Source organism: Antechinus flavipes, chromosome 1, assembly GCF_016432865.1.
Source record: "Antechinus flavipes isolate AdamAnt ecotype Samford, QLD, Australia chromosome 1, AdamAnt_v2, whole genome shotgun sequence".
Classification (NCBI taxonomy): Eukaryota; Metazoa; Chordata; class Mammalia; order Dasyuromorphia; family Dasyuridae; genus Antechinus; species Antechinus flavipes.
The window spans coordinates 500,691,182-500,706,707 of NC_067398.1; the positions used below are offsets into that span (position 1 = coordinate 500,691,182).

General features: G+C 34.9%; 1 protein-coding gene across 3 annotated transcripts in view; it reads left to right on the top strand.

Moving 5' to 3' along the window:
- The window catches only part of SMCHD1 (structural maintenance of chromosomes flexible hinge domain containing 1), a 259,470-nt gene that overhangs the window by 33,808 nt on the left and 210,136 nt on the right, over nucleotides 1-15,526 (top strand). For all 3 annotated transcript variants that reach the window (XM_051970385.1, XM_051970387.1, XM_051970386.1), the window contains exons 6-8: nucleotides 9,183-9,297; nucleotides 9,382-9,501; nucleotides 13,050-13,216. In XM_051970385.1, the coding sequence (XP_051826345.1) occupies nucleotides 9,183-9,297; nucleotides 9,382-9,501; nucleotides 13,050-13,216 (402 nt within the window). The remainder of the gene's footprint in view (nucleotides 1-9,182; nucleotides 9,298-9,381; nucleotides 9,502-13,049; nucleotides 13,217-15,526) is intronic.

Here is a 15,526-nt window from a genome sequence, read left to right on the forward strand (position 1 = left end):
GTATTCCCTAGATTATGAGAGGTCTGAGTTTTGTCAAGGACAGAGATCATTGGTTTCTTATTACCTAGAATGTGACATTGTTTTATGCCATTTTTCTTGTGCTATCCTTGGAGAATAATATGTTGCAACCTGATCACATATTGACTGTGTTGACAATATGACTATATTGTCCTTTGGATTACCTAAAGTTTAATTATTTGTGGCCTAGCACCATTGGTTTTTTTTTTTTTTTTTGGGTGACTATGTAATTAGAAGAATATTGTTGTTAAAAAGATTTGCTTTTTTTCCTTGAAGGAGCTTTGAGGTCATTATTATCATTATACAGTTTCCCAAAGAAAGAATAGCTAGATTTTTCTGCCCTGCTCTGGGCCAGGCTTTCTCTGTCTCACCATAGTTTTTTTTTTTTTCAAGATATTTGTGCTAATTCTGTAGTTAGATAAATGGCAGAAAGAATGCCCGAGAAATTGATGACCAGAAAATAAGGTGGGGCCCAGTCATATGAGAGAAATGATGGACAACCTATCTATGGTCAACCCCCATGCTCCTTTGGTTTCTATGCAATGTAAGAACAAGTAGAAGGTCCTCAACATGTTAGTGGAAGCATTCATTGGGGAGAATATGACTGGGTCACCTAACATGAAAAGATATAGGTTGTTGCATTATTAGAAGGAGTACTTATATTAATGAGTTCACAGATCCCTCAAAGAATGGAAAAAATGATTGAACTTAACATATATATTAGGCAGAAAATAAATGTTGGAATTTAATTGAATATTTTGAATTGAATAGAATCGAATACTCCTACTTTAACAAATCAGAGGTTTTTTTTTTTTTTTTTAATTTTTTTATTTAATAATTACATTATATTTACACTCATTTCTGTTCCGATTTTTTTTCCCCTCCCTCCCTCCACCCCCTCCCCTAGATGGCAAGCAGTCCTTTATATGTTGGATATGTTGCAGTATATCCTAGATACAATATATGTTTGCAGAACCGAACAGTTCTCTTGTTGTGTAGGGAGAATTGGATTCAGAAGGTATAAATAATCCGGGAAGAGAAACAAAAATGCAGATAGTTCACATTCGTTTCCCAGTGTTCTTTCTTTGGGTGTAGCTGCTTTTGTCCGTCATTTATCAATTGAAACTCAGGTCTCTTTGTCAAAGAAATCCACTTCCATCAAAATATGTTCTCATACAATATCGTTGTCGAAGTGTATAATGATCTCCTGGTTCTGCTCATTTCACTTAGCATCAGTTCATGTAGGTCTCTCCAAGCCTCTCTGTATTCATCCTGCTGGTCATTTCTTACAGAACAATAATATTCCATAACATTCATATACCACAATTTACCCAGCCATTCTCCAATTGATGGGCATCCATTCATTTTCCAGTTTCTAGCCACTACAAACAGGGCTGCTACAAACATTTTGGCACATACAGGTCCCTTTCCCTTCTTTAGTATTTCTTTGGGATATAAGCCCAATAGAAACACTGCTGGATCAAAGGATATGCACATTTTGATAATTTTTTGGGCATAATTCCAGATTGCTCTCCAGAATGGTTGGATCCGTTCACAACTCCACCAACAATGCATTAGTGTCCCAGTTTTCCCGCATCCCCTCCAACATTCATCATTATTTTTTCCTGTCATCTTAGCCAATCTGACAGGTGTGTAGTGGTATCTCAGAGTTGTCTTAATTTGCATTTCTCTGATCAATAATGATTTGGAACACTCTTTCATATGAGTGGTAATAGTTTCAATCTCATCCTCTGAAAATTGTCTGTTCATATCCTTTGACCATTTATCAATTGGAGAATGGCTTGATTTCTTATAAATTTGAGTCAGTTCTCTATATATTTTGGAAATGAGGCCTTTATCAGAACCTTTAACTGTGAAAATGTTTTCCCAGTTTGTTGCTTCCCTTCTAATCTTGTTTGCATTAGTTTTATTTGTACAAAGGCTTTTTAATTTGATGTAATCGAAATTTTCTATTCTGTGATCAGTAATGGTCTCTAGTTCATCTTTGGTCACAAATTTCTTTCTCCTCCACAAGTCTGAGAGATAAACTATTCTATGTTCCTCTAATTTATTTATAGTCTCGTTCTTTATGCCTAGGTCATAGACCCATTTTGATCTTATCTTGGTATATGGTGTTAAGTGTGGGTCCATGCCTAATTTCTGCCATACTAATTTCCAATTATCCCAGCAGTTTTTATCAAATAATGAATTCTTTTCCCAGAAGTTAGGGGCTTTGGGTTTGTCAAACACTAGATTGCTATAGTTGACTATTCTGTCTTGTGAGCCTAGCCTTTTCCACTGATCCACTAATCTATTTCTTAGCCAATACCAAATGGTTTTGGTGACTGCTGCTTTATAATATAATTTTAGATCAGGTACAGCTAGGCCACCTTCATTTGATTTTTTTTTCATTAATTCCCTTGAGATTCTCGACTTTTTATTGTTCCATATGAATTTTGTTGTTATTTTTTCTAGATCAATAAAATATTTTCTTGGAAGTCTGATTGGTATAGCACTAAATAAATAGATTAGTTTAGGGAGTATTGTCATCTTTATTATGTTCGCTCGGCCGATCCAAGAGCACTTAATATTTTTCCAATTATTTAAGTCTGACTTTATTTGTGTGGAGACTTTTTTATAATTTTGCTCATATAATTCCTGACTTTCCTTTGGTAGATAGATTCCCAAATATTTTATGGTATCAACAGTTATTCTGAATGGAATTTCTCTTTGTATCTCTTGCTGTTGGATTTTGTTGGTGATGTATAAAAATGCTGAGGATTTATGGGGATTTATTTTGTAGCCAGCTACTTTGCTAAAATTATGAATTATTTCCAATAGCTTTTTGGTAGAATCTCTGGGGTTCTCTAGGTATACCATCATATCATCTGCAAAGAGTGATAGTTTGGTTTCCTCATTGCCTACTCTAATTCCTTTTATATCTTTCTCGACTCTTATTGCCGAGGCTAGTGTTTCTAATACGATATTAAATAATAATGGTGATAGTGGGCAACCTTGCTTCACTCCAGATCTTACTGGGAAAGGTTCCAGTTTTTCCCCATTGCATATGATGCTTACTGATGGTTTTAAATATATGCTCCTGACTATTTTAAGGAAAAGTCCATTTATTCCTATGCTCTCAAGTGTTTTTATTAGGAATGGATGTTGGATTTTATCAAATGCTTTTTCTGCATCTATTGAGATGATCATGTGGTTTTTGTTTGTTTGGTTATTGATATAGTCAATTATGTTAATAGTTTTCCTAATATTGAACCAGCCCTGCATTCCTGGTATAAATCCTACTTGGTCATAGTGTATTATCCTGGTGACAATTTTCTGTAATCTTTTTGCTAATATTTTATTTAAGATTTTAGCATCAATATTCATTAGGGAGATTGGTCTATAATTTTCTTTCTCTGTTTTCAGCCTACCTGGTTTAGGTATCAGTACCATATCTGTGTCATAAAAGGAGTTTGGTAGGACTCCTTCAATCCCTATTTTTTCAAATAGTTTATATAACATTGGAGTTAATTGTTCTTTAAATGTTTGGTAGAATTCACATGTAAATCCATCTGGTCCTGGGGATTTTTTCTTAGGGAGTTGATTGATAGTTTGTTCTATTTCTTTTTCTGAGATGGGACTGTTTAGGATATTTACTTCTTCCTCTGTTAGTTTGGGCAAGCTGTATTTTTGGAGGTATTTTTCTATTTCATTTAAGTTGTCGAATTTATTGGCATAAAGTTGGGCAAAGTAACTCCTAATTATTGCTCTAATTTCCTCTTCGTTAGTGGTGAGTTCTCCCTTTTCATTTTTAAGACTAACAATTTGATTTTCCTCTTTCCTTTTTTTAATCAGATTTACTAAGGGTTTGTCTATTTTGTTGGTTTTTTCATAGAACCAACTCTTAGTTTTATTAATCAATTCAATAGTTTTTTTACTTTCAATTTTATTGATCTCACCTTTTACTTTTAGAATTTCAAGTTTAGTGTTTGACTGGGGGTTTTTAATTTGTTCCTTTTCTAGCATTTTTAATTGCAAACCCAATTCATTGACCTTCTCTTTCTCTATTTTATACAAATAGGCCTCTAGAGATATGAAATTTCCCCTTATTACCGCTTTGGCTGCATCCCATACATTTTGGTATGATGTCTCATTATTATCGTTTTCTTGGGTGAAGTTATTAATTATGTCTATGATTTGCTGTTTTACCCAATCATTCTTTAGTATGAGATTATTTAGTTTCCAATTATTTTTTGGTCTACTTCCCCCTGCTTTTTTGTTGAATGTAATTTTCATTGCATCGTGGTCTGAAAAGGATGCATTTACTATTTCTGCCTTACTACATTTGAGTTTGAGGTTTTTATGTCCTAATATATGGTCAATTTTTGTATAGGTTCCATGAACTGCTGAAAAGAAAGTGTATTCCTTTCTGTCTCCATTACATTTTCTCCAGAGATCTATCATATCTAGCTTTTCTAGTATTCTGTTTACCTCTTTGACTTCTTTCTTATTTATTTTCTGGTTTGATTTATCTAATTCTGAGAGTGCAAGGTTAAGATCTCCCACTATTATAGTTTTACTGTCTATTTCTTCTTGCAGCTCTCTTAGTTTCTCTTTTAAGAATTTAGATGCTACCCCACTTGGTGCATATATGTTTAATATAGATAGTGCTTCATTATCCATGCTACCCTTTAGCAAGATATAGTGTCCTTCCTTATCTCTTTTAATTAGGTCAATTTTTGCTTTAGCTTGATCTGAGATCAGGATGGCTACCCCTGCTTTTTTGACTTCACCTGAAGCATAGTAGATTTTGCTCCAACCTTTTACCTTTAACCTGCATGTATCTCCCCGCTTCAGGTGTGTTTCCTGTAAACAACATATTGTAGGATTCTGGCTTTTAATCCATTCTGCTAACCGCTTCCTCTTTATGGGGGAGTTTACCCCGTTCACGTTTATGGTTAGAATGACCAATTCTGTATTACTTGCCATCTTGTTAACCCCGGTTTATGCTTTCCTCCCTTCTTTCCCCTTTCCCCCCCTTCCAAGTATTAAGCTTGTGAGCACCCCTTGCTTCTCACAGCCCTCCCTTTTTAGTGTCCCTCCCCCCGCCTTAGAGTTCCTCCCCCTATCTTACCCCTTTCCCTCCCAGTTCCCGTATTCCCTTCCGCTTAGCTTATTCCTTCCCTTCCACTTTTCCCTTCTCACTTTTCAATGAGATGGGAGAAGTTTCACCATAGATTGAATATGTCTTAAGATTTTTCACTTAAAGCCAATTCTGAAGGCAGTAAGATACCCACTATATTCATCCCCCTCCATTCTTTCTCTCAGATATAATAGGTTTCCTATGCCTCTTCATGAGATGTACTACCCCCACTTTACCCTTTTTCTGGTACAATGTCCTTTCCACATCAATTTCTAGAACAAGGTATACATGTATTCTTTATACATCTATATAGTCAAAATATAGTTCCCAAGATTAATCTTTACCTTTTTAGATTTCTCTTGAGTTCTATATTTGTAGATCAAACTTTTTGTTAAGTTCTGGTTTTTTCATCAGAAATAGATGAAATTCGCTTACTTCGTTGAATGTCCATCTTCTTCCCTGGAAAAAGATGCTCATTCTCGCTGGGTAAGTTATTTTTGGTTGCATACCAAGTTCCTTAGCCTTTCGGAATATCATATTCCAGGCCCTTCGATCTTTTAATGTGGATGCTGCCAGATCCTGGGTGATCCTTATTGTGGCTCCTTGATACTTGAATTGGGTTTTTCTAGCCGCTTGCAATATTTTTTCTTTCACCTGAGGGTTCTGGCATTTGGCCACTATATTCCTTGGTGTTTTGATTTTAGGATCCCTTTCAGTGGGTGATCGATGAATCCTTTCAATGTTTATTTTTTCCTCTGTTCCTATGACTTCTGGGCAGTTCTCTTTGATAATTTCCTGGAAGACAGTGTCCAGGCTCTTTTTTTCATCATGTTTTTCTGGGAGTCCAATGATTCTCAGATTGTCTCTCCTGGATCTGTTTTCCAGGTCTGTTGTCTTCCCCAGAAGGTATTTCACATTTTTCTCCATTGTTTGATTTTTTTGGATTTGCTTGACTGATTCTTCTTGTCTCCTCGAGTCATTCAATTCCACTTGTTCAATTCTGATTTTCAGTGAGGTATTCTCTTCACTCACTTTTTTAAAATCTTTCTCTAATTGTCCAATTGAGTTCTTTTGTTCTGTGGAATTTTTTTCCATTTCGCCAATTTTGTTTTTTAGAGAGCTGTTTTCTGTTTCCAGTTCAGTAATCCTATTTTTCAAGGATTTTACTTCTTTATCCACTCTCTCTTTAACTTTCTCCAGGCTCTTTTGCCAAGCCTCCCTCTCCTTTTCCCAAGCCTCTCTCTCCTTTTGCCAAGCCTCACTCTGCTTTCCCCATTTTTCTTCTAGCTCCCTTGTGAGAGCCTTTTTAATCACTTCTATGAGGTTCATCTGTGCTGAGGAACAGATGGTCTCCTCCTTTGGGGAATCACCTGGGGACTGCCTGTTTTTAGTCTCCTCAGGATTTAGAGTCTGCTCTCTATCTGTATAGAAGCTGTCAAGGGTTAAAGTCCTCTTCAGCTTCTTGCTCATTCTGTCTATTAATCAGAGATAAACTACCAAAGAAAAACAGAAAAAACTGGAGTCTTTCTTTGGGGGGGGGGGGGCTGGGTGTGTTACCGAGCTTCCTCTACAGACTGCAGGGGGCAGCAGTGAGGCACTAGCAGGACTGTGCTGCGCCTGCGCTCTGAGATCCCAAAGCGTGCTGAGTCACTGAGGGGGGGGAAGGGGGGCGGCCAGGTCCTGAGAGACTCCAGCTGTTTGTGGTTGTGTTCTTCAGCCCCGGTGTTTTTAGCTTCTCTGCTGGGCTGTTGACTTGCTGCAGGTTCCAAACCTGTAGGGAAGCTCTCCCCGCAGAGACGGCTATGATCACTCCCCACCCCCTCTCCAGTCTGCTCCCGTGCTCTCACTGCCGCTGCCCTCAGCCTGCGCCCGATCTAAAACCGCCCCAGCCCTCCAGTAAAGACAGACCTTTCTTGGCGGATCTCAAGGATGGCTTCTCTTGGTAACTATTTGTGGGTTTTTTTCAGTCAAGCATTGATTCAGAGGCTTGTAATGAAGTGGATAGTGAGAGAAAGCGCGGAGCTTATGCAACTGTGAGCCTCCTCTCCGCCATCTTAACCGGAAGTCCCAAATCAGAGGTTTTACTTGTAAGGATTTCCTTTTCTGGAGCTAATCAAAACTCTTCTGGTTTTTTATCTTCCTATGTGAATCTTAACCATTTTATTCTTTTTTCATCTTTAAGAAGGTTTTATTGATCCTTTGCATTCTTTTTTTTTAATCCATCCCCACTCCTATTTATCATAAACCTCCCCCTAAAAAATGGAATGCAATAACTCAGGAGGTAGTAGTGTTCATTGGAAGTCTCCAGAAGATACTGGATGGCCATTCATTGGGTTTATTGTGTAGCATGGATTATTTTTCAGGAATGAATTGAATTAGAATGGGTGCTGATATTTCTTCCAACTGAAATATTTAATTCGGAATTTGAATTGGTACAAGTAATATTGAAGAATTCTGAAGTCTTTTAATATTTCTACTGAGTATTTTTTAACTAAATGCTTGATGTTGGTGATCTTCATTTCTATTTTTCCCAATTGTAAGTCTTAATAGGATTAGCAAGATTAAAATGCCATCTTAAAATTTTAGCCCCCAATATTAAACTAGTCCAGTTAAAAGCTTTTATTCTCAAGACTTTTTTCATCTTTATTTGAGTAATACAAAGTATATGGAGATCAGTATGAGATAGAATATTGTAGAGTAAGAAAATGGGAAACAATTACTTCTTAAGAGCCTACTATATGTATGAGGCACTATTCTAAGTGCTTTACAAATATTATCACATTTGATTGTCATAAAAGACTTGGGAAAACTTACAGTTTTCATCCTTTCCTTCTTCCTCCTCTCCTTTTACCCCTCACCACTGTCTTAAGGAATCTGATTCTAAATCACCCTAGTCACATTTAATTTTCTTCTAGTTTTTCTTGTTTTTTTTTTTCCCCTTCTTTCTTATTTTCTTGGTACTTTTAATACTTCACCTGGTCTGAAACTTGGTAGTAAAAGAACATCATTGAGATTAAAAGAAATGTTGCTTGTTGACAGTTTTGCAAGTGATAAGCTGCTTTCTTTGCCAACAACAAGCTTGGTGTTGGTACTGCAAGGATTCTTTGTAGTGGGTTTTTTTTTTTTTTTTAATATCAGAGATGGTTCAGTTATATTAGTATTCTATTGTTCTCATCTCAGCTCTATATTTCTGGAAATGTGATAATTGAAGGTTAATAATTTTTTTCAAATACAAAGAAATGTTGCTTTAGTAAGTTCTTTCCTCCTCTAAATATATGGTAAGCAAATAGAAGGGTACTAGATTTTAATAAGATATGCATGACACTAATACATTATCACTGAGATGTCGTAGAATTTCCTCCTGCATAGAACCAGGAGATCATTATACACTTCGACAACGATGTTGTATGAGGACATATTTTGATGGAAGTGGATTTCTTTGACAAAGAGACCTGAGTTTCAATTGATAAATGACGGACAAAAGCAGCTACACCCAAAGAAAGAACACTGGGAAATGAATGTAAACTATCTGCATTTTTGTTTTTCTTCCCGGGTTATTTATACCTTCTGAATCCAATTCTCCCTAAGCAACAAGAGAACCGTTCGGTTCTGCAAACATATATTGTATCTAGGATATACTGCAACATATCCAACATATAAAGGACTGCTTGCCATCTAGGGGAGGGGGTGGAGGGAGGGAGGGGAAAAAAAAATCGGAACAGAAACGAGTGTCAATATAAAGTAATTATTAAATAAAAAATTAAAAAAAAAAAAAAGGAATTTCCTCCTGCATAGTATAAAGAAAATCATTGGGCAGATGACATTTCATTTTTAATGGTCTAAAGAGAGTGGGGAAGAAGTCAAGACTTGAGTAAGAGACTAGATGATGTTTAGTCTTATGCTGTCTTCAGATAGAACTTTTGTTCCAAATTAAGGAATGTTAGATATAAAATTTAAGAGCTCATACTTTAGCAATAAGTATGTTGTTCAAACACACTACTAATGCAATCTTCTATTTCAGTGATCATTCAGGATATGTACGTCCGTTACCAGTGCCTCGTAGTTTAAATAGTGATATTTCATATTTTGGTGTTGGTGGCAAGCAAGCTGTTTTCTTTGTTGGACAATCAGCTAGAGTAAGTAAAAAGATTTAGTATTTTAACTCTAAATTGGCTTTTTCTATGAAAAGATATTAATAAATTCTCTTTAATTCTCAACAGATGATTAGCAAACCTTCAGATTCTCAAGATGTTCATGAGCTTTTACTCTCTAAAGAGGATTTTGAAAAGAAGGAGAAAAATAAAGAATCAATTTATAGTGGATATATTAGAAACCGGAAGGTACAGTCTATTTTGTATGAAATGTATTCTTTCTCCTGAGCTTTTTCCTTACAAATTTAATTTCTACCATAAGGTACCAATATTGTCACTTATTAGCAGGATCAGAAATTATTGATCAGTACCACAGAAACACTTTATATAATGTCCCAATGCCCAAAGAGAAAATAAAGAGTGGACTCATAACTTCTCTAGTCTGATGTATATAGGGAGACCCAGGAACATTTTTTTACTTTTAGACTTTCAGTTTTCTTAATACCCTTTCTCTAGACATACATTCATACACACACACTTGCAATGCATAAAATGAATTGCATTATATAATGGTATTATATCTGAATGTTTCTGATTTGAAAATGTCAAAAGAGTGTAATTATATTTACTTATTAGACTTTAAAAGTGCTACAGTAGCATGGAACAGTGGAAAGAATGATGTATAACAAATTAGAAAATTTTGGTTATAATCCCCTGTCAGAGTCCAGCTCCAGTGTATACCAAAAGTGTGAATCTGAATCGAATATCCGAAGCCAGGCAAAAGATTTGTTTTGCAATCCTTGTATAATTAATCTGAGAGCCAGAATTTATATACTCTTTAAGCTAGTTTTGGATTAACACCAGTTACCTCCAGGTGACACTGTACATTCCAGGGTTAATTATAAACCATACTTCGACATTTCAGTTCCACTTTAACTAGCAATAACGGGGTCATAAATAACAGTAACTATTAATAATAGGTTATTTGTCAAAACAGAGTTGTAAATAGTAATGCCTTGTTCCTGTCACATGCATTCTCCATCAAGATTATTCTAAATTTACCTCCAGTATGTCTTTCATTCATTGTTAAAGGAGATGGTGAACCAATCTTTTGAATTGCTCACCCTTACAGAGAACAGTTACCAAGTAACACTTGAACCACGCTCTTCTATACATGGACGTATTCAGTACTGACCCTCTACAACCCCAGCCCTACTATTTGCTGCCTATATGACTATGTTATCTCTATATCTTATCCTTATCTCAAAATGAATATGGTTAGACCAGTTCTAAATAAAATAATCCTATGAGCTTGTCCAGTATAGTTTCATCACCTCAATTTACTGGTAGATATTTGTTATTAGAACATTGTTCATACCTCTCATTTTTTTCCAGTAGATTGTTTTGTATTTTGCTTTATGTTATATATCAGGACCACCCTCATTTTACAGAACGTTAAATAATCTTAAAGTTTCTGTTTTATAATTGCAAATAAAGTATATAGACAGATTTGTTCCATGTATTTTTATTTATTTATTTTTTGCTGAGGCAATTGGGGTTATGTGACTTGCCTAGGGTTACATAGCTAGGAAGTGTTAAGTATCTGAATCTGGATTTGAACTCAGGTCCTGACTTCAGGGCTGGTGCTCTATTCACTGCACCACCTAGTTGCCCTTTGTTCCATGTATTTATTATAGTCTGTGTGTATTATGACTACTCTATGGCCAAATTTTATATGTGGAACGTATAATTTTTTTTAAAGTAGTTTTAGAAATAATGGGGTGTTAGGGATTTTTTGCCAAGATGATTTGAATTGGAAAAAATTATTTTTAGCCAAGCTTGGTGTGTTGTCTGCCTTCTGTCTTAGCTTCATCATAATGACTTGGGGTTTGCCCCACCCCCACCCCAGTTTTGATAATTGGGGAATCTATTGAAGGAATTATTTACCCATTTGTTTTCCACTATATGCCTTCTAGTATTGATTCACTGTTGAGCTAATTCAACTTAATAGCAAGTTGTTGCTTGAGTTTATTACCCTGATAATCTCTGGATAGGACTTCTTTCTCATGTACTGATATGAATAAATGAAACATTTATTACTAAGCACTTAATATGTGCAAATCACTTTGAGTGCTAGAGATATAAATAGAAAGTCCTTGCTCTCAAAGAACATGAGGCAAGTGTTCTCATGGTCCTTAGTATTTAGGAGCAAAGCCGTTAGCAATACTTTTTTTTTTTTTTTTTTTTTGTTGTTGTTGTTGTTGTTGTTGTTGATGTTTAAATAGTTTAACCATGTTGAGCTCCTTGAAATTTCTCTTTGATATTTACTCTTATATGTTAAATATTCTGCTAAATTCATGTTTGGTTGATAGAAAGTCCTGAAAATCTGCAAGTTTGTTGAATATCTGTTTTTTCTCATTGAAAGTTATATATAATTTTGTTGGATATGAGACTCTTGGCTGTAGTCCTAGTTCTTTTGCTTATCTGGAGATATGATTCCAAGACCTGCAATCTTTTATTGTAGCTGCTGATAAGTCTTGTATAATTTGAATGGTAGCTCTAGCATATTTGATTTTTTTCTTTTTTCTTTTAAAATTTACTCTTTGATCTGTGGGTTTTGAAATGTAATATTTTTTTGTGTGTGTTTTTCACAAATGATCCCTTTGAGATGGTGATTGGTATATTTTTTCTATTTCTATTTTCTTCTCATGTTCTATCATTCCAGGACAGTTTTCTAGGATTATTTCCTGCATTATTGTGTCAAGATTATCTTTTTTGTCACAACTTTATGGCAATTTTCTCTCTCTTTTTTTTTAAAAATAACTTTTTATTGATAGAATCCATGCCAGGGTAATTTTTTACAGCATTATCACTTGCATTCACTTCTGTTCCGATTTTTCCCCTCCCTCCCTCCACCCCCTCCCCTAGATGGCAAGCAGTCCTTTACATGTTGAATAGGTTACAGTATATCCTAGATGCAATATATGTGTGCAGAACCGAACAGTTTTCTTGTTGCACAGGGAGAATTGAATTCAGAGGGTATAAATAACCCGGGAAGAAAAACAAAAATGCAAGCAGTTTATATTCATTTCCTAGTGTTCTTTCTTTGGGTGTAGCTGCTTCTGTCCATCTTTGATCAATTAAAGCTCTCTTTATCGAAGAGATCCACTTCCATCAGGATACATCCTCAAACAGTATTGTTGTTGAGGTATATAATGATCTCCTGGTTCTGCTCGTTTCACTTAGCATCAGTTCATGTAAGTCTTGCCAATCCTCTCTGTATTCATCCTACTGGTCATTCCTTACAGAACAATAATATTCCATAACATTCATATACCACAGTTTACTCAACCATTCTCCAATTGATGGGCATCCATTGATTTTCCAGCTTCTAGCCACTACAAACAGGGCTGCCACAAACATTTTGGCACATACAGGTCCCTTTCCTTTCTTTAGTATCTCTTTGGGGTATAAGCCCAGTAGAAACACTGCTGGTTCAAAGGGTATGTACAGTTTGATAACTTTTTGAGCATAGTTCCAAAAGCAATACTTATTTTTAACTGTCATTTCCATTGATTAAAATTATATCACTTTCTGGTGTTAAACCATTGACAGTGGGCTGAAGTTAATTTGGTGTCTTAGCCACATTTCTCAGTGCAGGTTTCTACATAGCCACAGATTTGTTTTCATTCAGGCATAAATTTTGATTGATTATACCAATGTTTCCTTCTGTTCATATAATTTCAATTTTATTTTTTGTGGTATATCACAATCTAATGTTATATTAACTTTTTTAGCCATCAGACTCTTCTCACATCACAAATGATGATGAAAGATTTCTACACAGTCTTATTCTTGAGGAGAGAGAAAAAGATAGCTTTACTGCAGTGGTTATTACAGGAGTGCAACCGGAACATATACAGTATTTGAAAAATTATTTTCATCTTTGGACAAGACAATTGGCGTAAGTCCATTTTACTGTTTTACTTGGAAATATATTGTGTAGGGGTTAAAACTTGGAGAACATTTTTTTGTAAGAATGAATGGCTTTAAATCCTTTGATTTGATTTAGTCATTAAACACCTGCTTGAATGTATTAAGATATGAAGGACAGGAGTCATTGGTTTTCAAAGGCTATATGAGTAGAACAAAAGTTCTGTGAAATCCTCCTTAGTATGAGGCTGGGTATGGACAGTCAAACTGTCGTGCACCAATTTGGATAAATTTAGAGAAGGTTCATTGTAAAGGTGGGCAATCAGGTTTTTTATATATACATATACATATAAATTTTTTGGGAGGGGTAGAAGAAGCTATATGACAACCCATTTACTTGTCTTCTAATTATTCAAAGGTTTTGAATCCTCAGTGTTGAAAGGTATCCTTGTGTGAAGGAAATAATGGAGACATGAAATTTTAAGGTATAGGAAGGAAACAAGCATTTACTAAATATTTACTGAGTGCTGGTACTGTGCTAAATATCAGGGAAACATATACATACAAAAAAGAAGAAAAATCCTTGCCCTCAAGGAGTTTACATATTCTACTGGAAGGGATGGTAAGACGCACAAAAAAGGAAATTATAAAATTTGGGAAGGATAGTACCAGGAAGAAGATGAAGGCAAACCAGTCCCTTTGTAAAATGAAGCCCCTGCAGGAGCTCACTAATGAGAAAAGTGGAGTGGGTCTTGAAGAGGGATAAGACTGTGGAATAGTAGATTATATGCAGGATGAGGACACTCTGGGTGCTAAGGGAAGTTTTAGGATAAGACACCAGTGAAGGAAGGAGAATGCTTTTAAGACCAAAGGAAGTCAAGAACAGGGCTTGGAACGGAGAATGTTCAAGTTTAATAATCATTGTATAAAGTGATTTGATTAGAATAGAATCCAGTAAGTACCTGAAAAGCAATGGCCCTATTTTAATTGGTGTTTTTTTGTTGTTTGTTTTGAATGGATGTATTTTTGAAAAGTTGACTATAAAATACATCTTGTCAACCAAATCATTTTCTGTTTCATTATTTCTCTTATTATTAGGGAATTTCAGATTTATTTCTTTTAGAAAAATTTTTTTTTGCCTCAAGATAATGTGATTTAGCAAAATGCTACTATAGTAGAAGTGTATTGTGTTACACCAAATGATAAAATTTTGGAGGTGCAAAATACCTAGATGTTTTGCATAACTGTTGTACTAGAACCATAGTTTTCTTTAAATTACACCTTAATTTACAGTATTCCATTGGAAAGAAATGTACTTAATAGATAGTAAATAACTTTCTTTGATTTAGTGTGCTATGTAATTTGTCTTTAAGGATGGCCATTGTATTTTTTCTTCTTAACACAAGTAGTAATGTATCTTTTTATAATAGTTCCTAAAGTATGTTTTTATGTATAGTAGATTCTGTTGTGTGCTAAACAGATTCATTTATAATACAGATGCTTATTTGTAACCACATTTGTTTTTATGGGTAAATTTTGGTTTGGAGTAAATTTTTTTTTTCCTGTTGAAAGTTCTTTAGAGAAATGCCAGATGAGCATTAAATACATTAAGAATTTTAGTGAGAAGCATAATGGTATAATGGTTTCGTGAAAATTGCTGGACTTAGCAAGACTAAATTAAAATAACCCTTTTGGTATTACCTATGTAATCTTTGAACCAGTTATTTAACATTTTAGTATTTCAGATAATGTCTAGGATTTATCCACCAATGAGAGGGGTCATAGATGTTGCCAGACTCCGATTCTGATGAAATTACGTATCGTTCATTAAAAGACTTTGTATATGTAATATTAAAGTAATTTTGAAAACTTAAGTTGGGTCTTTTAGTGTATATGATAGACCATCCATCTCAAGAGTCCTGGTTTCATGTCCCAACCTGGGCTCAAGCTGATATTTTGACCTTGGTAAGTCAGGACCTCCTGAAATTCTTTTTAGTTATAGAACACCACACCAGCAACATCATCAGAACATTCATCTTAATCTTGACCCCTCTGAAATAGTTAACATCACTACAACTTTGTGCTATGAGTGATTAAAGATTATTTTCTCCTCTAGGTTACAAAAAACTAATGTTTTGATCTGCTTAAAAGAATTACCTTCCAAATGTGAATTCTTGATTCCATTAAAAATATAGTTTAGTTGTTCAATTAATGTTTTTTGAAATTAATTGAAATACATGAGTACACTCATTGTTTTGTCATACCATTAAAGAAGAGTTATAAGGAGGAAGTAGATTTAGTCATAGACAGTTCTACATGATTGCTTTATCTGAGCATTTTT